The sequence below is a fragment of the Sminthopsis crassicaudata genome, chromosome 1 (assembly GCF_048593235.1).
Source record: "Sminthopsis crassicaudata isolate SCR6 chromosome 1, ASM4859323v1, whole genome shotgun sequence".
In the NCBI taxonomy this organism is placed as follows: Eukaryota; Metazoa; Chordata; class Mammalia; order Dasyuromorphia; family Dasyuridae; genus Sminthopsis; species Sminthopsis crassicaudata.
In genome coordinates this window covers 381,538,108-381,561,044 of record NC_133617.1, presented here as the reverse complement: position 1 = coordinate 381,561,044, position 22,937 = coordinate 381,538,108, and the positions used below count along the sequence as shown (strand labels likewise).

The following is a 22,937-nucleotide window of genomic DNA, read 5'->3' as shown; positions in this document are numbered from 1 at the left end:
GGGAAAGGAGCAGTTTACTTCTCATATCTTTTTTGGGGTAAGATTTAGTTGCTATAATTTTGCAGCATTGTTCTTTGTTGTACTGTTCGTGTACATTGTTTTGTATATTTTCTTGTCTCTGCTTAATTTCACTCTGAATTTTTATAAGTCCGTTTTCCCTCTCATCAGATGCATCATTTCTTATGTCATAGTAATATTCTATTATGTTTCTGTGCCACAATTTATCCATCCATTCTCCATTTGTTAGCCATCTATTTTATTTCCTGTTCTATAACAGAAAGTGCTGCTATAAATAGTTTGATACATATGGTACTTTTCCTTTTTGACAAATCCTCATGGGCCTCTATTTGTAAGGAATGCAGTGAAATCTCCAGGCCCCAAGCTATGGAAATTTTAAATTTTTTTTTTTTTTTGCTTAATTTCATATTTTTCAGAGTGGTTGGATTACTTCATAGAGTATCTTCCTTAGTGAGTTCAGCCTAACTATATTTTTCTTTCTATTCTTTTTTTTTTTCTTTCTTCCTTTTTTTTTTCTTTTGCTGAAGCAGTTGGGATTAAGTGATTTGTCAGGGTCACACCGCTAGGAAGTATTAAGTATCTGAGGTCAAATTTGAACTCAGGTCCTCCTGACTTTAGGGCTGGTGCTCTATCTACTGTGCCACATTGCTGCCCCTTTCCTTTCTATTCTTAACTCCTGTCTTTATAGGAGGGAATTTCAACTTACTGTGGTTTTTCTCAAATATCCTAACTCTATTCAGTTCCAGTGACTTATTCTACATTTCCACCAGAGACAGAGATGTTTAAATCCTTGTTCTTGTTATTACTCTCATTGTTCTATGTCTTAGATATAAATGCCAAAATACTTTATTGTATCATTCCGTTTTTATCATTATATATTTCCATATGCTTTAGAGTCCCAAATCTTTTACTTATCATACTCTACATTCCCTCCATTCCTTAGTGGTTTATTTGTTTGCTTATTTGCAAGTCATCACCCTTTTATTAATTTCTTTAAATTTTTTTAAGATTTAATTTATTACATTTTGAATTCTGATCTGTTTTCCTTCCTCCTTCCCAACCTCCAACTAGAGAAGGCTAACTTTTGTCACAGACAGAAATGTGATGCATACTTCCATATATCAGCTCTTTGTCTAGAAGTGAGTAGTATCTTCCTTCATAGGATCCTTGTAGTTTATTTGAATATTTATATTACTTAAAATAGCTTAGTAATAAAGTTATTTTTCAAACATTACTGCTATTACTGTATTCTGTGTTCTCTTGATTCTGTTCCTTTTACTCTTTATTTCATGTAAGTTTTTACATGTTTTTTCTAACATTAACTTGCTCCTTATTTCCTACAGCATAGTAGTATTGTATCACAATCATATACTGTAGCTTATTCAGCCATTTTCCATTTGTTGGGCATGCCCTCAATTTCCAATTCTTTGCCACATCAAAGAATGTTGCTTTAACTATTTTAGAACATGTAGGTTCTTTTCCTTTTTCCCTGATCACTTTGGAAAAGACCTATTTCTGGGTGAATGGGTATACCTAGTTTTATATCTCTTGGGCATAATTCCAGATTGTTCTTCAAGGTATGTGGATCAATGTTCACTGTTCTATCATTAGTATATTAGTATCCCAATTTTTCCATATTCCCTTTCAATATTTGTCATTTTGCCCTTGTCATTTTAGCTAGTCTCATTGGTGTGAGATGGTAACTCTTAAAAGTTGCTTATTATCACTACAGAGTGATTTTTTCTTCCCAAAATTACATTCTTTGTTACATTTGTTACATTCTTTGACCGTTTATTTTTGACCTTTTTATGCATCATTTGACGCATATTCTTATAAACTTGAAAAAGTACTCTAGATGTTTGAGTAGATCTTTATCTAAGATAATATTTTCTTAATTTCTTATTTTCTTAAAATATTTTCCCAAATATGTATAGAAGAATTATACATATTTAACATATTGAATTACTTGCCATCTTTAAGGGAGGGGGTGGGGAGAAGGGAGGGAGAAAAAATATTGGCACACAAAAATTTTGCAGGAGTGAACATAGGAAACTATCTATGCATATATTTTGAAAATAAAAAACTTTAAAATATTTTCCCAATTTGCTGCTTTCCTTGTAATCTTGGCTAAATGATTTTGTTCATACAAATGAACAAATGAAAATATAATGAAAATATAATCAGAATCCATTTTTTGTTTTTATAGTACTTTCTATTTCTTGTTTATTCATAATTTCTCCTGTCCATAGATCTGATAGATAATATATTCCAAGTTTTTCTAATTTACTTTTGACATCTCCCTTTATATTTAGGTCATATATTCATTTTGATGTTATCTTGTTAAATGGTGTAAGATATTGATCTATGCCTTATTTCTGCCAGACGGTTTTCTAGTTTTTCCAGTAATTTTTTTTTTTTTAACCAAAAGGGGAATATTTATCCCAGAAGCTTAAATGTTTACATTTGTCAAACATGAGGTTACTATAATCATTTGCTACTGTGTTTTGAATATATCTACTCCATTCCACTGATCCAACACTTTTTCTTAGCTAGTTCCAGATAATCTGCTGCTCTCAGGGCTTGCTTTTTTTGCTGACTTGGTGGAATTTGCTCAGTAGCATCTGTGCTTCCTCAGTTGTTGGTTAGACTACTATACCTTGAGGTCAGATCTTGCCTAATAGTCTCCAAAGTTGTTTTAATTGGGCAGCTGCTTGACTCCAACTTTGAATTATTTCTTCTTTTATAAAATTCACTTTGAGGTATTATTTTTAAGTTATTTGGGGGAGCCTCATAATTTCCTGTCTTATTCCACCATTTTCCCATAGTTCCTTCACTATCACCCATTTTTTGGCTATTCTCTCATCTTTGTCTTATCTCTACACTTTGAATCAGTTCACTACCACAATATCTACCTGATCCCTGTGCAGTTACCAGTTATTCTTTGCCAAAACTCAACGTTGGATCTCTCATTTTTCATCTTATTTGCTTCTATTCACAAGTTACTGAATGGAACCAGACAAAAATCACAGAATTTTTGATTGGGTCCACTACAGAATTATTTATTTATTCATTCACTTATTTATTTATTTTCCACTACTGCTTTGTCTTACATAATCTCATCTGGGCACTCACTGCAGTAAAGGAATCTTTTTGACATCTTCCTAATTAATTCTCTTTTCTACTTGCCAGAGAAACTGTTCAAAACCAACTGAGGATTTCTCACAAATTTGAGGCCATTTCCTTTTCCTTTTCTTATGCCATTCCTCTCTTTCCTCTCCACCATTTTCTCCTTTCTATCTTTGAAGAGGTGGTTTTTCTGATCTCACCCATTCCTTTCTAAAGGAAATGCTCCTTTTACCATCCCTACTGTATAATCTTTTCCTTTTTTTTGATATTTTTCCTACTGGTTACAAGCATGAATATTTCATCCTCACCCTTAAAAAAACCCCTAACAACAAAAAAAACCCTTACAACCAAAAAAACCCTTGCTTAATCCAGTCATCTCCATGCTTCATATTTCAGTATTTCTATTTTTCTTTTTTTTTTCATCTATTTATTTATTTTTGATTTATTAATTTTTATAATTATAACATTTTATTTGACAGTACATATTCATAGGTAATTTTTTTTTTTTTACAACATTATCCGTTGTACTCCCTTCTGTTCCAAATTTTTCTTCTCCTTCCCTCCACCCCCTCCCCTAGATGGTAGGCATTCCCATACATATTAAATACCTTATAGTATATCCTAGGTACAATATATATGTGCAGAACCGAATTTTGTTGTTGTTGCAAAGGAAGAATTGGATTGGGAAAGTAAAAATAATCTGGGAAGAAAAACAAAACAAAACAGTGCTCACAGTTTATACTCATTTCCCAGTGTTCCTTTTCTGGATGTAGCTGATTCTGTCCATCATTGATCAATTGGAATTAGATTAGCTCTTCTCTATGTTGAAGATATCACTTCCATCAGAATACATCCTCATACAGTGTCATTGTTGAAGTGTATAATGATCTCCTGGTTCTGCTCGTTTCACTTAGCATCAGTTGATGTAAGTCTCTCCAAGCCTCTCTGTATTCTTCCTGTTGGTCATTTCTTACAGAACAATAATATTCCATAACATTCATATACCATAATTTACCCAACCATTCTCCAATTGATGGACATCCATTTTTTTCCAGTTTCTAGCCACTATGAAAAGGGCTGCCACAAACATTTTGGCACATACAGGTCCCTTTCCCTTCTTTAGTATTTCCTTGGGATATAAGCCCAGTAGTAGCACTGCTGGGTCAAAGGGTATGCACATTTTGATAACTTTTTGGGCATAATTCCAGATTGCTCTCCAGTATGGTTGGATTCTTTCACAACTCTACCAACAATGCATCAGTGTCCCAGTTTTCCCACATCCCCTCCAACATTCATTGTTATTAGTTCCTGTTAGCTTAGCCAATCTGACAGGTGTGTAATGATATCTCAGAGTTGTCTTAATTTGCATTTCTCTGATCAATAATGATTTGGAACACTCTTTCATGTGAGTGGAAATAGTTTAAATTTCATCATCTGAAAATTGTCTGTTCATATCCTTTGACCATTTATCAATTGGAGAATGGCTTGATTTCTTATAAATTAGAGTCAATTCTCTGTATATTTTGGAGATGAGGCCTTTATCAGAACCTTTAACTGTAAAAATGTTTTCCCAATTTGTTACTTCCCTTCTAATCTTGTTTGCATTAGTTTTGTTTGTACAAAAGCTTCTTAATTTGATGTAATCAAAATGTTCTATTTTGTGATCAATAATGGTCTCTAGTTCTCCCTTGGACACAAACTCCTTCCTCCTCCACAAGTCTGAGAGGTAGACTATTCCATGTTCCTCCAATTTATTTATGATTTCTTTCTTTATGCCTAAATCTTGGACCCATTTTGATCTTATCTTAGTATGTGGTGTTAAATGTGGGTCCATGCCTAGTTTCTGCCATACTAACTTCCAGTTTTCCCAGGAGTTTTTGTCAAATAATGAATTCTTATGCCAAAAGTTGGGATCTTTGGGTTTGTCAAACACTAGATTGCTATTTTTATTCACTATCTTGCCCTGAGAACCTAATCTATTCCACTGATCAACTAGTCTGTTTCTTAGCCAATACCAAATGGTTTTGGTGACTGTTGCTTTATAATATAGTTCTAGATCAGGTACAGCTAGACCACCTTCATTTAATTTTTTTTTTCATTACTTCCCTTGAAATTCTCGACCTTTTGTTGTTCCATATGAATTCTGTTGTTACTTTTTCTAGGTCATTAAAATAGTTTCTTGGGAGTCTGATTGGTATAGCACTAAATAAATAGATTAGTTTAGGGAGTATTGTCATCTTAATTATATTCGCTTGGCCTATCCAAGAGCATTTAATGTCTTTCCAATGATTTAAATCTGACTTTATTTTTGTGGCAAGTGTTTTGTAGTTTTGGTCATATAATTCCTGACTTTCCTTTGGTAGATATATTCCCAAATATTTTATACTATCGACCGTTATTTTGAATGGAATTTCTCTTTGTATCTCTTGCTGTTGGATTGTGTTGGTAATGTATAAAAATGCTGAGGATTTATGTGGATTTATTTTGTATCCTGCAACTTTGCTAAAATTCTGAATTATTTCTAATAGCTTTTTGGCAGAGTCTTTGGGGTTCTCTAAGTATACCATCATGTCATCTCTATTTTTCTTAAGAGAGCATCTTCACTAGGAGCTTCTGTTTCTCCTCTTACTCTCTTTTCAGCATTGCATTTTGGTTACTGACCCAGATCATTCCACTGTTATTACCTTTTCTAAAATTATCAGTGGCCAAATTGTCAAATCTTAACGTCTTTTCTCAGTCCTCATCCTTCTTGACTTCTGTGCAGCCTTTGACATTTGATGACTGCCTTCCTCCTAGAGATTAGGTAGTCAGGAGTAGCTACTGTGTTAGTTTTGGAGTCAGAATGAGTTGAGTGTGAATCCTGCCTTGGAGACTTATTTGCTGCAAGATCTTGGATAAGTCATTTAAACTCTGTCTCATTATCTATCAAATGGGGATAATAATAATATCTCCTTTATAGAGTTGTGATTATGCAAAGCACTTTGACTTTTTCAGTCGTCTTTGTTAAATCTTCATGTGTTTAACCCTATTAATAGTGGATGGGGTTCCATCCTAGTCCTTATTTTCACCTTATACTGTCTTGTTTGGTGGTCACATCAGCTTCTTTGAATTATTGTCTCTTTGTCAATGATTCCTTGATCTATATTTCCAGCCCCCTTTTTTTCTCCAGAGCCATTAAAGCTCTTTATAGCTTATTTAGATGTTCTCTCTCTGATCAGAATATGAGATCCTTATGTGTAGGGATGGTTTTTTTTTGCCTTTCTTTATATTCCTAATATACTTAACCAATTCTTTGTATTATTAATGCGTAACACAGTGTTTAGCACATAATAAATGCTTGATAAATACTTGTTCACTGCTTGCTGAACCCTTCCAACATTGACTCTTAACTTTTTTTTTTTTTTTTTTTTTGGTCATTTTTCCTAGGTGTAAAATAAAATGTCAGGGTTGTTTTGATTAGCCTATTTCTTAGTAATAGATTGGATGTTTTTCATTTGATTAATAGTTGCCAATTCATTTGAAAATTTATTGTTAAGATTTTTTGACCATTTATAGTGTTCAATAATGGTTAATAAATATTCCTTTGGCAGTATGTATTTGTTAGTTTCCTATATATCTTGAATATTAAGACTTTTTTCAGAAATACAAAGTCCCTCTTTCCATTCTTTCCTTATCTTTGCTATATGTTAAATTTCTTTATACAAAAGCTTTTCGGTTTTATATAATCATAATTATTTTTTAATTGCTTCTATCCCTTGTCGAATGAAGAGTTCAATTCCAACTCATAATTGTGAGAAATATACGGTCTGCTTTTAATTTTTTATATTATCTTTCATATTCATGTCAGTATTCATTAAAATGTATTTGTATCTAAATAGGTACTGAGAATACTTTGGTTGATTGTCTTAGATTTTTTTGGATTTTGTAGCTATTTTGAAGAGAACTTCCCTTTCTATATTTGTCTCCTGGATTTTGTAATTACTTCATAGAAATAGTATTTATTTTTATGGATTTATTTTGTGCCCTGCAACTTTATTGATGCTATTAATTGTTTTAATTTCCTTATAAATTTCTAAGATTTTCTCAGTAAACCATTATGATACCAGCCAGAAGAAAGTTTTGCCTTTTCTGATTTTATGCCTTTTTGACTTCTTTCTCTTCATATAGCTATTACCAGCAGTTCTAAAATGTTTTAGATAATAGCAGAGAAAGAGGCATTCTTGCTTTATTAAAAGCTTCTAATGTTTGCCACCTTAGGTATTTTTCTTTTTCCTTTTTTTTGGGGGTGGGGACAAAGTAATTGGGGTTAAGTGACTTGACTACAATCATATAACTAGTAAGTGTTAAGTGTCGTGAGACCAGATTCGAATTCAGGACCTCCTGACTTCAGGGTCAGTTCTGTATCCGCTGCACTAACTGCCCCAACTTTTAGGTTTTTTCACAGGAAATTTTATTTCATCATTTCCTTCTCCTGTGAAGTTGATTTTTTTGAATGACATTGTAATATACTAATTTGTATTATTCTTTGCCCAGTAAAATTTGACACCCATTCTATTCTGTTGTGATTCTTGCTAAGAGAAAAAAGAAGTAGGATTTTTAAAGTTTCTCCATACATCTTAGCTTTTGCATTGCTATTCCAGTCTACTAGAACTGAGTTTGAGAAATATAATTAAATCATTTGCTGTCTAAGGATTAGCAAGTTGTTTCCAAATAAATTTGTTATTTTTGAGTGGGCTAAACCTTTTGACTTTAATTCTGATTGTTCTGTAGTTAAGATAAATACATTGTATCCTATATAAATAAGGAAATGTTTCTTTTTTTTCCCTCCATAGATAAAGGCTCTTTTATTCTGCTGTACTGTACTTATATAGAGAGTTGTGTTTTTTAAAGTATCAAGTTTGTTTAACATCTGGAGTAATATTTAATAGCCATTTTCATCTTGATTTATGGTTGGAATGTTGGTATTTGATAATGAAGAGTAGGTTTCGGGCAGCTAGGTGGCGCAAGGGCAGCTAGGTGGCGCAGTGGATAGAGCACCAGCCCTGAATTCAGGAGGACCCGAGTTCAAATCTGGTCTCAGACACTTAGCACTTCCTAGCTGTGTGACCCTGGGCAAGTCACTTAACCCCAGCCTCAAAAAAAAAAAAAAAAAAAAAAAAAAAAAAAAAAAAGAGTAGGTTTCAATTAATAATTAAGATTGGAAAAAGAGTGTAAGCATCATTACAAATTATGAATGCATTTCCTTTAAAAACTGATAATGAGAAGACTTGTAAATACTGGGTTTTTTTTTTTCTAAATTTTTAGGGTATTAGTATTGGATATTTTCTCTGAAATCTTAATTTAATTTTTTCCCCAGATGGATTTAATGCCTTTTATTAACAAAGCTGGATGTGAATGTCTTAATGAAAGTGATGAGCATGGATTTGATAACTGTTTACGCAAAGACCCTTCCTTCTTGGAATCTGACTGTGATGAACAGGTATTAATATTTATCTCAAAATTTGGAAGCAATACTAAATGTTAAAGGGTCTCTGAATAGAAATTTGATGAGCTTTTTTAGAGCTTAAAAAATGGTACCTGCTCCTAGCTTTCAAGTCTCAAATAAATATCTTTTCCCTGACATTATAAAACATAAAATAATCAAACAAATAGGATTTTTATTCCTATTGTTCCTAGAAAGTTTACCAAAAGCATCATTTTGCCTAGTCAAAGGAAGCACTTAAAAAATTTTATTTACATCTTTTGTTTTTATATCACCTGAAATTCCTAATATATACCTTCTGTGACTTGCTGGGGCTAATGCCTCATAACAAAAAATAAAAAAGAAAAAAAGACAAGTTTGACATAACTAAGAGTTTGAATATGTCTGACGGGACAGCTTTCCATCTCTGAAAAGATGAGACTGTTTTTCTCTTATTTGAGAGTAAGCTTGGTTTATTTTAATTTCATAGCATTCAGTTATTTTGGTGGTGTCGATCTTAATGTTTTACACTGTAACAATCCATCTTGTAAGAATCAGGGACCATTCCATTTGTATTAGAAGGACAAAGAATAATATTGATTGTTTTTGGCAATCAGAGCATTTTAAGGGGTTTAATATGAAATTATTGAATCATATCACAAAGTATTTTTTAGTTCCAGGTAAAAGATATACTATATGCTTGGCCCTAGGAAATCATTGAAGATTTTGGAACAGAGAAGAAAGATTAATCTTGCTGCTGTAGAAAAGATATTTTAAAGAGGGAAAAAGTTTCAACTTTTTTTTTCTTTTACCTGCTTAGAGTAGTGTTGGGCAGTCAGTAAATGCTTATGGATTAAATGTATTAAATATTGCTTAATTCAGTCAACATTTATTCAATATCTACGCTGTATGAGGCTTTGTTTTAAAAAAGCTTTGTGGGATGCAGAACTAAATTAAGTAGATTCTGGCCCCTTAAGGGACTGTTGTCTATATTAAGCAAAAGAAATTTCTATAGAAATAGCAAACATAAGATATGCTATGATAAAGATTTTTAAAGTTGCAAAGAAAGTGCTATCATATATAGAATGTATATATACATTTGTCTTTTCAAGGGTGACATTTATATTTGTTTCATTCTAATTGGTTTGGATTCTAAATTCCCTTACTTAAGTCAAGGATAGGCAAAATTTTTCTCAGCAGTTTGACCAAAGTTTGCCCATCTTTCACTTGACATATTCAGGGTATACTAGAGAAGGATCTTATGAGAAGTTCATACCACACAAATTAATTCTAGGGAATATATTATTAAGCAAAAGAATATTATCTGGAGTGCCTGGTTTTATACCACAAAGTATCACACTAAATTCCAAGACAATGGAATGTTGATAAAAGAATATTGACAGGAGAACCTAAATTTTTCAGAGTGAAATTGCCAGGAGAACCTGGCACCAGAGTGAAATTCAGATCCTACAAGATGAAGTTAAATTATAATAAATTATAATAAAGAGGTTAAATGGTGTCATCTATTTCGTTTATGCCTTTCACAAGGTTTGGAAAACTATCCCATACAGGTCTCTCCAGGGCATTGGGGACGTTTTTTGTTTCTCCCCTCCCATCTCTGAATGGGTACCTTTCCTTTGTGATCTAAGATAATAGCTTTGGGGAGGAGAAATGTCAGCCCTGGGAAATACTGAAATAACTTCACTTCATCCAGTTTTTCCTTGAAACTTTTTTTTTTAATTGTTATTTTTATTTTAGTCATTTCTCCTTTATCCATTGCACCTACCTTTCCTTGTAACACAGAAAAAGTTGTAGTTAAAACCAAGTGATACTGCACATCATCTATCCGTAATCTCTCCCTCTAACCTCTATACCAAAAGTGGAGGTAAATGGTTTCATCAATAATTTTTCACAAATGAGCTTGATTGTTAATTAAAATTCAACTGACTTTATCATGTATATAATTTTCCTGAATCTCCTTGCTTCATGATGCATTTCCTGAGCTACTCATGTTCATGTTTTCTTATGGAATGTTTTTATTCCAACATTCTTATGGCATATTCATATTCCATTACATTCATAAACCATAATTTGTTCAGCTATTCCCTAGTTGATGGGCACATATTTCATTTTCAGTTTTTTTTGTGACCAGAAAAAATGTTACTATAAATATTTTAGTGTGCATGGGACCTATTTCCGACTTTGACCTTCTTGGAAAATATATTTAATAACGGGATGGTCAAATGATTTATGAATAGTTGAGTCATTTTTTTCATGCATAATACCAAATATACATTTTTAAAAATAGTTATTAATTCATGGTTCCACCAATAATATATAAATAATTTGTCTTCCCACATTTCTTGCATTATGAACTATTTACATATTTTATTGACCCTCTTTGAGGGGTATGAGGTGAAAAAATGAAATGTTGTATTTTACATTTCTTTTATTTCCAATCTACTTTGGGGGCAGATATTTTTAATGTTAAAAGTATGCATACCTATAAAAGTAAATTTTTTTCTGCTAGCCTTTGATATTTTATGTGAATTGAAGTGATGGACTTTTTTTTTTTTTTTTTTTTTCTCACTGCATAAACTTTTCATGATAATGAAACTTATATTTTCTTCACAGCTGCTTATTACTGTGGCTTTCAATCAGCCTGTTAAGCTTTATTCCATGAAATTTCAAGGGCCAGATAATGGTGAGTAAATAGCCCTTCTTTTGACTGTCAGATTTAAAATTTTTAGTTATTCAATTTTTTGTTAGCTTTTGACTGAGAATTACATAGGAATTAGGAGTGTTTGACATCTTTAATGACATGAACTGAAGAGTAGTATTTACTAATCATTACAGAATCTAAATTTTGCATTTATAATTCTAGTATTGATTTTTAAATATACTAGATTGAAGTGGATAAAAATTGGTTTACTCTAAAAATAAACTTTAAATACATTCTTCTTAATTTAATATTTTTATAAAATTTTAATAGCTTATTAAATGTTGAAATCAGGTTTTGTTGTTTTAACAACTCATAGATAACTTTTTATTAAAAAATCAAAACAAAATGGTATAAAAGATCCTGTTTTCTTGAACTAATCTTTTTTGTGCTCTCCAGTGCCTACTATAATTCTTTGCAGATAATATGCATTCTAATTGAATGTTTGTTGAATGAATAAAATTCTACTTTCTTTTTGAAATGAAATTGTTAATTTTATTATAAATAATTAGCATGGGCATTTATGATAGATTTGGATTAATTTCTTTATAGAAAGATGACATTTTCTTTTAAAATGGGAATATTTAAAATTGTGGGTGAAAAAGGGAAATATATTTAAAATTGGCCATCAGGTATTTTAAAGTCTAAACCCTCCTCTGTGATTTGAAAGATCAAATTGACAGTGAAGTCTTTGGGATTTCAAATAGGCCTAAATTTATCTTTGGAAAGATTATTAGCGGTAACGTTTCCTTGATAAATATGGCAGCATATTCTGCCTCATAATAGATTATATGAATAGTTAGCACATATGTAAGTGCTTGTTTTTAGATTATGAGGGAAGAAAAGAAGCTTGAAGAGTTTCCCCTTTTTGAGCAAGCAGATAATTTCTCAGTTCTGAGCAGTTAGCTAAGTGACCTTTAAAAAAAATTTGCTTTCCTACTGTGGGAACCTTGATTCCTTTGTTTTATTTCACTAGGTTTTAGTTTCTATATCTGTAAAATGGTGTTGGATTTAATCTCCAAAGTACTTTTGGTTTTAAAGTTTATAATCCTTAAAGACTCCCTTATCAGCTAAGTTTTTGATTCTTTCCCTCTTTTCAAATTTAATATATAAAGAGGGATTTTAATATGCTCTGAAAGTTAGGAGAAATTATTATTATTATTATTATTATTTTTTATTCATTTTTCCAAATTATCCCCTCCCTCCCTTCACTCCCTCCCCCCGATGACAGGTAATCCCATACATTTTACGTGTGTTACACTATAACCTAGATACAATATATGTGTGTAAATACCATTTTCTTGTTGCACATTAATTATTAGCTTCTGAAGGTATAAGTAACCTGGGTAGATAGACAGTAGTGCTAACAATTTACATTCACTTCCCAGTGTTCCTTCTCTGAGTGTAGTTATTTCTGTCCATCATTGATCAACTGGAAGTGAGTTGGATCTTCTTTATGTTGAAGATTTCCACTTCCATCAGAATACATCCTCATACAGTATTGTTGTTGAAGTGTATAGTGATCTTGTGTATAGTGATCTTCTGGTTCTGCTCATTTCACTCAGCAACAGTTGATTTAAGTCTCTCCAAGCCTCTCTGTATTCCTCCTGCTGGTCATTTCTTTCAGAGCAATAATATTAGGAGAAATTATTAATGTTGATAGTCCATTGAAAAAATGCCCCAAATTAAATTTGATATTCACTATTCTAGTGTGATTTCAAGGCCTTTTTGCTTATATGTCCTCACTTATACATAATCTTTTAAATGTTAAGATCTGAATAATTATTGGATGTTAGCAGACTATGTAAAAGTTCCCTTACAAAGTTTTTGATTTTATAGGTTTAAAAAACTCATTACTTTTTGCAGGTCAGGGTCCTAAGTATATAAAAATCTTTATCAATCTACCCCGATCTATGGATTTTGAAGAGGCAGAAAGAAGTGAACCAACTCAGGCCCTGGAACTAACACAAGATGATATTAAAGAAGATGGTATTGTCCAACTTCGTTACGTTAAATTCCAAAATGTTAACAGTGTAACTGTAAGTAATATTTCATGAAAACATCAAAAAGATTTGTTAATGAAAGTTTGTTTTTAAATATAGTAATTCTGAAATCATGTATGTAACTAATCATTCCTGTTTGTGACTTCCATTTAGTGTGTGTGTGCATATATACCTATAGATGTATATGTCACTAGGCTTATTGTTTTTCTTTTACATTTCTGAATTCCTTTTCTACCTTCAAAGATGAAGGCAGTACTGATTGAAGGGAAAATTATGGTCTAGCTAATAATTCATGTTTTGACATGTGGAAAATATTGGTTTAACTTGAATCAACTTTTTAAAAGGTAAATTGTTTTTTAAGATTACTTAATTCTTTAAAATTTCTGTGGAGCTGTAGAAGGCAAAAGTAGAATTAATTGGGTATAAATTACAGGAAGCTCGATATAAAACTTTAACAATTAGAGCTCTCCATTGTCAGGTAATGAGCTTTCCATCATTGGAGATTCCCTCTGGAGACTGGATGATCATTTATCAATAGTGTTGCAGAGGCTACTTATATATTAACAAACTTTGAAAAGAGTGCAAAGAATGACAGCCAGGGTAATGAACGATAAAAATTAAGTGAATGAAATTCATGGGATAAGGAAGACCTTGAAATGTACAGTGGTAGGAATAGTTTCTTTAAATTTCATTTCTGTTCTTTTGCTTTTACCTCTAATGCAATTTAGAATATAGTCCAAGGAAATTATTTTGTAAATGTAAAAAAAAAAAATTAATTAATTTTTTGCATGTTGATCAAAAATTCATAAAAAAATTTTTCTTCTTTATTGTAGTTATTTGTTCAGTCCAATCAAGGTGAAGAAGAAACAACAAGAATTTCATATTTTACATTTATTGGTACTCCAGTTCAAGCAACAAATATGAATGACTTCAAACGAGTAAGTTTGTTTTAAATAACAATTTCCTAGAGGAAATATAAAGTCTAAAGAAGTATTCTTTAAAGCAAATATAAGCACATTTATTTTGTTACTGTTAAGTGATGTAATCATCTATGGTGAAACAATGTGAAATTAAAAGTTACATTATCAAATAAGATATATTGTCTCATCAGCTAAAAGGCACCTTGCTGGATTTAGTAACTGTACCTTTACAACTAATTCTTTTTGGTAAATTGGGTATTGGCTAATAGTATTTTAGACAAGTTACAGGGGAAATGATAGAAAGGTGGCTGACATTAATATTGCTAGTATTTGGTGCTTAAAGGAATTGACTGCCAAGTAATATTATTAGCACCTTGTATTGAACAACTTTCAGGTTGCAGTGTTAGAAAGATTTTTATTATTGTTTTATTTGAAGATTTATTTAAAAAACAAAGCAGTTTGAGGAATTTGTATAGAAAAAGTGCATTTCACTGGAACTAATCTAATATTTTTAATATGAAAAGACAACTTATATTTGAATATCAATTGACTTTTATTGAGAACTCTTAATATATGTGATAGCTTTGGTGACCTAAGATATAATATTTAAATAGAAGTTCTGTCCAGACTGGAGCATACACATGTCACTCATTCCACCATAAGAAAACATTTCATTATTAATACCAGTAGGCCAGTAACTAGTTTAAACATGAAGATTCTAGAAGTATGGAACCTGGTGATCACCATTATAATCATCATAAACATTTAAATTCTTCACTCAAAAATTTTATCTACCATGTGCCAGGTGCTGGTACTACAAAAACAGACATGAGAGATTATTTTCTACTAGAGGTATACATGTTCACAGAGAGGTATTTAGAACATATACAGAATAGATACATAGTAACTGGGGGGACTGACAACGGGAGGAGGCACTAAACCACAAATCAGTAGAGTTCTCTGGAAGGGAGGAGGTGAGTTTGAGCTAAGCCTTGAAGGGATTGGTTTCAAAGAATGGAGATGAGGAGGCTGATTAATTAGTTCAGGAATGGGGGATGCTTGTATCCTTTACTGTTAAATGTTTTTAACTAATCACATATTCTTTATAAAAGTGAAAATTGATAAATATCTCGGCTAGGTATTAGTGGGAGGCCATGGAATACTAGAAAGTGCCAAATTTCAGGCCAGAGGGCTTAGATTCAAATCTCAGCCCCGTCTTGTGGCAAGCATTGACTTGCTTGAACTTTATTTTTATCTGAAAAATGAGGTTGGGGCTATGAATCTATAAGTCTGATCAAATCACATTTCCAAGTATTATCATAATTTAAAGTATGATTAATTTTCTGGAACTATTTTATCATTTCAAATAGGAATAACTATATGATTAGCTATATGAATAGGATGAAGGGTCAAAAGATAACTACCTATGGGAGAAATTTTGGTCTGAACAATCAACCACCAAAAAAACCCCAGTTCTTAGTTGACTGTTTTTAAGTCAAATGATACTTTGTTTAAACAGGTCTTAACTGTACCTCATCTGGAGTTCTCTAATGTCCTGTTTCCCTAAAATCATTGCTTATAGTCTCTTAGTAGGTTATATATGTTTATATTTCTATTTTTCTAGCCCGATATACTTAATTCTCATCCCTCACCACAATTTATATCAATAATTGACTTCAAAGATACTTTTTATATATTCACACATAATCTTCAAAGCTACCTTTTTCTTTGCATCTACTATCTGTCCATATTCTTTCTTTATTTGTATAAAAGTCATATCTTTCTGGTCTTTATTATGTACTTTTATATCTAGTCTAGTCATCTTTATTTTTATTTGCCAAATCAATATTATTCTCTTCTTTTTTTTTTTTTTTTAATTTTTAAAAAATTTTTTTTTATTATATATATATGTTTTTTTATAATATTATCCCTTGTATTCATTTTTCCAAATTACCCCCCCTCCCTCTATTCCCTCCCCCCGATGACAGGCAATCCCATACATTTTACATGTGTTACAATATAGTCTAGGTACAATACATGTGTGTGAATTATTCTCTTCTTTTAAGACCAGTTCATGACCTGCTTCCTTCAGGATGTCCAGCAAAGTGTTAGAAGAATACATTCTTGATTTGGGTGCTGTTTATTTTAGTACTTTGCTACATATATATCTCATTAGTTTGTTTAATGATCTTACTTAAATTGTTTTTATACTCTTTAAGTTTTCCTTCTCCATTCCTGTTTTTTTAATATAGCATGTTGAGCTAATGTTAATTGACAGGCTATTTTTCCCCTTCTATAGCCACTTATTTATTGTTTTTAGTGAAGATTTTTTCAGTTGTATATGTGATATCAGTTGAGTTGATTGAAAGCAAAAGATCAGTCAAAAAATAGGGATTTTATGGCATTTGGTTTAGCTTTTCTTTTGAATTGATAGTTGACATACTATAGCATAAGAAATGTTTATATATGAAAAGTGAGTTTTGACATGAAACTCAACACCTCTTTATATAACTGTATTTAACTACTGGAGATACAAGTGAAATCTAAAACACATTTCTTGTTAATTAAAATAATTTTTGGTCTAGTTAGGGAGGTGGAGATATAAAAACATTTGGAAAGTTACCCAACCAATGATAATGAAAGAAGTGTCACAAAGGTACTTACTACAGGATTAATATAGAGACCAGTCTCAGTAGTTATATAGGTGACTGGTCCTGTAAATTCAAAAGAAATATTCTCTGTGAAGCCTTCATGGCAAGATAATGAGACTCTAGCCAAGCTGGAGTTGTGATTGGAGAGAGGCCATGTCATTCATTCAGCAAAAAATTGTATGCTTGCAAAGCACTGGAGGAGATTCACAAGCAACAGCTTCTGCCCCATGAGCTTTTTATAAATTGGAATAAATGGCGTGAGCAAAGGCATGGAATTTGGAAAGCATGAGGGATGCTGACAAGTCCAGAAGTATAACAGTCTTTTCCCTTTTCTTGTTTACTCAGTCCAAATTTAAATGGGCTTATTAATAAGATTTTTTTTTTTTTTCAGGTCAAGTTAAAATTAACCTAGGGAGTTCTGTTCAGTACACTGAAGAAAAGTTTGATGTGTGTAGTGAAGCAACTAGCAGTGAATATTTTGTTATAACACTTTTAAAGAGTAGAAAAGAGTCTTTTAACTTTATTATCTTGGGAGTGAGGGAGTGTTGTTTCTCATTGTGTTACCAACATTGTATCTTTAAGATGACTCAAGTTCAGGGGATACTAAAGGAGGCACATTTAAATGTCAACAGAATTTTTTACCTTAGAACTCTCATTCTTCATCCTACTCCCTATTTGCCATCATGTGATTTCTCAGGCTACAGAAGAATTGATTTGAAATAAAGAGCGGGTAAAATTGCCATTATTGATTTCAGATTGGATTGTTGCAATACTTGTTACAATTAGTTTTTAATGCATTTTCAGAGAAGAAGATTGTTTTATGAATTTTGACTAGAAGGGGAAATAATATATAAAATCCCCAATGTTATATAGAGTGAAAAGCTTGCAGTCTAAAATCTTGGGAAATAGAGTGGGGATTTTTTGGTGCTAAAATATGCTACTTAAGTAGATTGCTTTGTTTTACTACTTTTTATTAAAACTGAAAATTGTCATTAAGTCAGCAAAAAATAGGTATTTCAAAATCAGCAAAAATATAGTTGCTTTTCCTATTTCTATTTGTATGTGGGAATGATAATCATAAAAAGCCAAACTATAACGAAACTATACTTCCCCTTATTCTCTAAATTGGCCACTCACATTTGCCAACTATATTCGTAACACTTTTGTCTGTTTATTTTTCAGCTGATTAATCCAACTCAAATGAACTAAAAACACAGAAGATTTTTTTAAATGAAGTAATATAAAGATTGATCTTGTCCCACTCTACTCCCCTCCTTGCTTCTCTGCTCATCTAGCACCTGTCTGCTCTCACCCTTTCCAGTATCACCATTGGTGGTGCAAGAGCCTTCTCTACAGCTCCTATCATCTGGATCAGCCTTCTTGTATCCATATTTCATCAGCCTTCTTTCTTCAATTCCCATCTTAGTCATTTCTCTCACTTGGGCTATTAATTTTGTTTTCTTTACAACTAAATGCTTTTATTTATTCACCATACCATGTGTTTTATACTGCTTTCTGTTAATTTTTAATTTTCTGCTGTTTTGTACTTAATTTCACAAAGCATTTTAAAGAAGTTGTACTACTAATCATGATTTGAAGTACAATTATATTTGATTTTTATATATGCTAAATTAATGTGATATGAAATAATCAGTCCTAAAAGCTGCTGTAGTTTTTGTTTTAAGGTAGCGTGTATGCTTTAGTTAATTTCATTTAGCAAATTAAGTATTGGTTAACCCATGATAGCATTTTCAGATTCTTTTATACTCACATAATGTTTTGGGTAGACTTTGAGGATTGGAGAAGGATGGGGATGAGGGAGAGAAAGAGGGGTTGTGTGGGTGTGCAATGTTTTAATGTATTTCTGATTAATTTTGTATTCTGATAGATTGGAAGGCTTTTAAGAGGCAGTTATTTCTTTTTTACTTTTGATTTAATTTAACGTGTATTTTAAACTTAAAATAATTTAGATTAAAGTTATATTGTGATTCAGAATAATAGAAAGCTCCCGGCCAGATGTAGGGTAGGGGTAAATATTAAAATAGAAGGCAGTCAATCTTTTTCTAAAAAACGAAATCTTTAACACCCAATATTGATGTACTTTAGATGCAGTTAGTCAGGGGAATGATGTATGAACCTCAGAGGATAAGGAAGAAAACCTTTTAGGGCTTGGGGGTGGGGAAATCCAAATGTACTGGTATGCTTAATTTCTTTTTTTTACAGAGAGTACACATTGGCAAGTTGAGAGGTATCAACCTGTGAAACCAGTATGCAGATTTGTATCTTCACTGTTACACATCTGCTAACATTTTAATATTTAATATATTAGTGAGGGGTTTTTTTGTTTTGTTTGCTTAATCCAAAAGCTCATTGTTGTGCTTATTGCCAAAATAATACAAGTGAAGAATAAATGCTTTTAATAATTTGTTTATATTCATTTCTTAAGAAAATTGAGTCTTTTAATGTCTTTTATAGTTCTTACACTCTTTACTTCTTTCCTCATTCCCTATTCTTAAAACTCTGCTATTATTAGTTTTTAAAAATTCTTGATATAATTCTTTCTGGAATCAAAAGCCCATTTTTGTTGGTCATTAGAATAATTTCCATATATAGGAGAAAAACCTGCACTGGAGTCATAGAATGCTAGAGCCAAGAAAGGATCTTATGATTACATATGATCATATGATCTATACTCTAACACAAAAATGACCTTTAAAGCAGTAATTAACAGTCTGAACTTTGTTTCTAATGATGTTAGGCTGAGCCATATTCTTTATCTTTTAGATTTGTCATGTATAGGATGTCCCAAAAGTCTTAATGCAGCTTTGAGCTTTTAAAGCTTAATGGTGATAAGAAATAAATTAAAGTTTAAGATTTGATAACTTAAAACTGCACTAAGATTTTTGGAACACCCTGTATATTGGTGACTTGACATGAATGTTGCATGATAAAGAATACCTGCTGTTGTCAGGAGATAGTTTGTAAGTGCTAAATTGCAGTGCATTTTATATTCACCTATTTCTGCTTTTAAAAATGCAATTTCTTTGGTTGTAGACTTTTAGGATTAAGTGCTATTAGCATGTAAATTTTATAATTTGATTCTAAAATAGACTTAAATAGTCTACAGTTACAGTTTTAGAATATTATATTTTTTAATGAAGCTAGTGTGCCAGGTCCAACTGAAAACAACTAAATATAGTAGAAAACTGCATTAAAGAAAGTAGCATCTCTCCTTATTGCAGACATTAGTTGTTTTCGATGGCCTTTTTATTGCATGTGTGTTATTGTAGAAGAAATTTAGAAACCTGTCAACAGCATGAAGATAGATATTTAGCATACTGTTAATTTCAAACTTTTTAATAGGCACCCAATTAAAAATATTTTAATAGTAAGAAAAATATGTTCTGCTTCACTTATATAGGAGCCTTCTGTTTTGCTAACTTTTCTGAATTGCCAACCGTGCTCGGAAAACTGTGTGGAATAACTAGAAAAATCCCGCATGTGTTCCATTTAATCTTTGGTATTGAGAGTTACAGTTTGCTCCATCACTGTAAATAGATTGCATGCCAAAAAGATCCAGTGATAGAAATTAACACTTTTTCTGGGGGGGAGGGGTGGCAAGAGGAAGGTCTGTTTTGTTTATATTGTTTATATTTCCAAATCAAATTAAGCAAAGTTACTTTTCTTTCCAGGTAGTTGGTAAGAAAGGAGAAAGCCATTAAGATGCAGAAGACACTGGAAAGACCTTATTGCAATCAAAATGGATCTTCACTTTATCTACGGCTCCTGGATAATTGCTTGACCCTAGCCAGAGACTGTCAATGTTTCCTTTAATGCCATTACCAATAAATCATTGCTTTTGTTCAGATGGTTTCACTAGTGTTTCTATTGTAATCTTGATACATGTATTTGTAAATAAAAGTCATTACTTTTGCCAAATTTAATTTTTGTCATTTTAAGTATATAAAAATTTTTACTTTCTATTTGTTTTGAAATTTTCTGGCTTCTGATTTTAGGAGACTTAATGTAAGTCTTATGTTATACTGGCTGACAGTTAACTTTAAAATTGAGAAACTGTCATAATTAAGGGTTATCTGTTTTTGAGAAAATAGCAGTTTAATACAGTAAAAATTTGAAATACAAGGGACTAGGAAGAATGGATTTTGAAGTATCCATGTTTGTATTATGTAATATTTTTATTAAAGAACAGTTGGTTATCTAGGGAAATAGGAATTTTACATGATCTTTTGCATAGACTTAAGATTTAACTGTCTACAAATGTTACCTACAAACTATTAGATAATAGGACTGAAAATTCCTAGGTTATCATACCAAGATTTTTATGCCCTTTGAATCATTTGTGAGTCACCATTTCATTTTTTTGTGGCAATGTGGACATTAATCATTAGGTAAAAATATAGTACTTGAAATTAAAAGTCTATTAGTGTCATTAAATAAAGTTATTTCTATTATTTCATTCATTTAACAAATATTCATTGTGTTCACTACCTAAATATTCAATGTGATTGTAGAGATGATGTTCCTGGGGTAAAATAACAAAGGGAGAAAAAGTATGGTTGGTGTAGCAAAATAATGTATAGTCACTTAAAGGATGCTTCAAAAACAATTTCGAGAAATTTGACATATCATAGAGGAACCAAAGTTTGTTGTCATTTTGAGCTGTAACCTTAAAGCATTGATAAATTTACTTTAAAAATATCCCTGAATACTTTAAAAATTGAATGACTATAAGAATACTACCCCTGGCACCTATAATTGTTTAAATTAACTGAGTGATGTCAATTTGGCTTTTGTGGGGGTATGTATCTAGGAAGAGAGTAGATATTCTTTTTTGTCTAGATATAGGTTTGATTTTGACTTGAGAAGATTAATATGTTTAAATATATAGCTTTCTGGGTGTAAATCATGCAGAAAATCTAGCATTGATTTCATGAAACACATGTACCAGTAGAAGTTTCTCATTTTTATGTACTGTTGCACATTCAATGGACTACAGTGATGCCTTTATTTCTTATGTACTAAATAGTTATATTGCCTTGGGTGAAGTAGAGGCAAAAGAGTCAAGAGATATAAGGCATATAAGACTATGTGGAGAGAATATCCAATGAATCACTTCTGAAGTTTAGGACAAGATGAATAGTAAGAACTATTTCTGTTACAGTTTTGTACACAACTACCTTTTTGGGTGATTGTTAAAAGTGCCTCATCTTACATATCTGACCTCATACTATTTATACTTGATGATTTGATAACCCAGTGATAGTGATTTTTTCATATTTGTAAAGGATTGGACATCAGACCTATATTGTTTATGTAACTTTTCTATAACTTAATTGGTTACAATATACAAATCTTCCATAATACAAATTGTAAATAGTTTTAAATGAATGTTTATAGGTAACTGTAAAATGTTTCACTTAATGGGGAGTTTTAATACTACAAATAAACATGTCATCTTGACATAACTTAAGTACCAAGCTGAAATCCTGATGTTTTCTCATGCTAAGAGAGTTAAAATCTAAAAGATATTTGGAACTGCCTAAAGGGATAAAAGCTGCCTTGGAAAAATATAGCCATAATCATTTTAACTAAAGCTCATTTGAATTTGCCCATTAAACAAAACTTTCTTGAGGAAGTTAGGTGTAGAACTAAAATTTTTAGTTAGGAATAGTGAAACCTCTCTAGCATTTGGGAAAACTTTTGATATTTCATAAGATTTTGATGTTATAAATCAATAAATTTGTTTTTTACATTTGATTCATCTTTTCTAATTTAAAATAAATTCTGTCTGGGTTCTGATTAATAATCCTATACTTCTCCCAGGTTGCCTATGTCTTGTCTGGAATATATCACTTCTCAGTAAGAGTATGGCATATAATGTACAGAGTGACAATTTAATACAAGAAACTACCAACCAAGTGTACTGATTAGACCTTGCTTTTGTAAAACTTTAAGGCTGCGTTTTCATTACTACTGCTATAAATCTGATACTAGAACTTCTGCCTAACATTCATAAAA

The 22,937-nt window shown here is 31.5% G+C and overlaps 1 protein-coding gene across 1 annotated transcript in view; it reads left to right on the top strand.

The window, feature by feature from the left end:
- The window catches only part of TXNL1 (thioredoxin like 1), a 47,516-nt gene extending 25,123 nt beyond the window's left edge, over nucleotides 1-22,393 (top strand). Inside the window, exons 4-8 of the mRNA XM_074279426.1 lie at nucleotides 8,501-8,623; nucleotides 11,240-11,309; nucleotides 13,191-13,363; nucleotides 14,161-14,265; nucleotides 20,591-22,393. Coding sequence (XP_074135527.1) covers nucleotides 8,501-8,623; nucleotides 11,240-11,309; nucleotides 13,191-13,363; nucleotides 14,161-14,265; nucleotides 20,591-20,620 — 501 coding nt within the window. The 3' untranslated portion in view covers nucleotides 20,621-22,393. The remainder of the gene's footprint in view (nucleotides 1-8,500; nucleotides 8,624-11,239; nucleotides 11,310-13,190; nucleotides 13,364-14,160; nucleotides 14,266-20,590) is intronic.
- Nucleotides 22,394-22,937: the final 544 nt, after the last annotated feature.